Raw genomic sequence first — 2396 nt, 5'->3', positions numbered from 1 at the left:
GGTACGCTTATGTTGGACAAAAGTGAAATGTATTATAACGTTAACGCCTAACGTTGTCGCCGGTTGTAACGTGCCATAATAACTCACACCTTACGCAAAAGGATGAAAACATTAACATGTGGGAAAACAAAACTGGTTTAGAAGGGTTCTGTATGAAAATGGGTGAGGTCCTTTGCAACAAGTATGACATTTCTATTGAAAAATTCATAATATTTACATCCGCATTGCTGCAGCAAAATAACAGAACCTCGATTCTGGAAGATTTTCCGTGCATGATAACGAGTAATTCAAACACAAATCCTTAAAAGCCATTCTCAGGCATATTTGCAAACTTAATTATTTCTTTCAATGTGTGCAATTAAACCAACAACAACAATAGCAATAATGCTCGTATTATCATTGAACACTTGTTATAGGACTCCATCACGTATCTAAAGTCAGCGATGCGAGCCTCTAGTGTGTTTTAATTAAATACTTCCCAAGTAGATTACTGAACCTGTAAAATCCCCCCTCACCATTTCACTATACATAACTCGAGTGTTGTGAAATAAATTTATTCATCAATATTTTGAGGGTGATCAAGCTGTTATCGGTTCCTTCCAAACCAATTTTCAACCTCGTGGTTGAAATAAAACTTTTGCTGAACTTGCAAATTGGCCTAAAATCAAATCAAACACAGTTGTTTTCAAGAATATCTCTTGACCGCAAGGTGTCACCTCGATTAGCACCTTCACGTGAATAACGTCAATTCAAAAAATCAATATAAAACCATGCTTAGTCACCACCATCTTGCTAAACATTCACAAACGCACAAATAGCACACAATGCTCGTTTTTACTTTTACGTTATTATTGCTGTGTAGTAAACTCCAAGTGGCCGTCAGTCATCCCCTAGACGAACATGCAGAGGACATTAGGGTGGAAGGGTTAGCAGTTGATCCCAGTGAGGTGGATAAAGTGGTGGCTAAAGCGTCAGCGATATCGTCCAAAGCATTAAAGGAGGTCATAACTAGTGACAATGCAGATACCAAGAAACATTATTACCTCTTTAAAATTAAGGAGTTCTACGACTTTTTGCCTCTATATCGCCAGAAGGATGATCGATACTTACGGCTGGAAATTGTAGATAAAGACGACATGGGATTTGCTCAACATCAACATTTTGACGGGGACACAGATAGTAACCATCATGAAGCGACATTAGCTGACCATCGAAGTCTCGTTAAGAGAAACGTGGACAAAAGTGATTTTAGTGATGCCACATTATGTGACAATATTAATGTGCTGCAGACAATGTTTCTGCGAAAAAGGAAACGAGACGTTAGTGCCACTTTGACCGTGCCAAGTGAGTATCAGAGATACTTGGTGAGGAGTGACATTGGAAACTTCTATTCTGATCCATTTCAGAGCACGAGTGGTGATCTTGATGATCCGGATAACAATAACGCAAAATACGTGACATATGTGCCTTTCTTTAGAGTGAGGAAGTACTACCTGAACAAGAAAACATTTTATGAGGATTTCTAGTTATGCGGACTTTGTGACGAGTGTTCTGTGGAATAAAATAAATATTTATTTTCTTATTTGTTGATATTTTTTAGCGCTTAATTTCAGAGGTAAATCCCCGAAAATTCGTCCACTTTCCTCGAATTTGGGAGTGTACAACATTATTGATCGGTCCAGCGGCTGCTGCTGTGGCCGTCCGATGTGCTGCCTCTACTCCGTCAGCGGAAATGCGTCATACTACGCTAAATGATACGGATCTCTACGCCCGAAATGGCTTATTTACTCCTTGTTCTCTCGTCTAAGTAATATTTACGTCAACGAGCACATAAACACACGGAATTCTTATTGCCCCAGGGAGAGAAAGATAAAGGAGTAGAAGTTTTATTAAAGTTTGTGCGGCGAGAGGAGGAGGTTGCACTGATCTGAATCGGTCAACAGAGACCTTGTGGATTCAGTGCCAGTATGCATTTGTCTGATTCTTAAATAATTTTATAGTTTCCGAATTTGTTGATATGCTTTTACAAAACAAACTTAAATAAAAGTCATGGGCATAGGTCAGCAGTAAAATAATTTATATACATATTACACAGCTCTTCAAATGTTTCCCACTGGGATTTTAACCACGTATTCTACGCATAAATTAATATCAGTTTACTATATCAACCATATTCGAGAAATGCTTTGTTAAGGAAATACAGGATGTTGAAATTTTACATTTTTTTAGTTTATTTTTTATAGTTCCTAAAGTTTTTCTGATATTTAGTTTAAGTTTTCAGTACAAATTAATAGCACAATTAAACGGACGTCCTTCACATTACTCCCTAGTAATGAGAAACTGGCTGAATTCAAATCATCCACAGAGATGGGTAGGTCTTGGAAGATCAATTGCTT

At 37.7% G+C, this 2396-nt stretch overlaps 1 protein-coding gene across 1 annotated transcript; it reads left to right on the top strand.

Annotated features, from left to right (window-relative positions):
• Window positions 1-788: 788 nt before the first annotated feature.
• LOC136347561 (uncharacterized) lies at window positions 789-1582 on the top strand. Its single transcript, XM_066297646.1, has 2 exons — window positions 789-1344; window positions 1407-1582. Exons 1-2 carry the CDS (start codon window positions 825-827, stop codon window positions 1418-1420), a joined length of 534 nt encoding a protein of 177 aa, XP_066153743.1. The 5' UTR covers window positions 789-824; the 3' UTR covers window positions 1421-1582.
• The last annotated feature ends 814 nt before the right edge of the window (window positions 1583-2396 follow it).

The sequence above is a fragment of the Euwallacea fornicatus genome, chromosome 29 (assembly GCF_040115645.1).
Source record: "Euwallacea fornicatus isolate EFF26 chromosome 29, ASM4011564v1, whole genome shotgun sequence".
Lineage (NCBI taxonomy): Eukaryota > Metazoa > Arthropoda > Insecta > Coleoptera > Curculionidae > Euwallacea > Euwallacea fornicatus.
The sequence above is the reverse complement of the archived record's forward strand: the minus strand, read 5'-3'. Positions and strand labels throughout refer to the sequence as shown.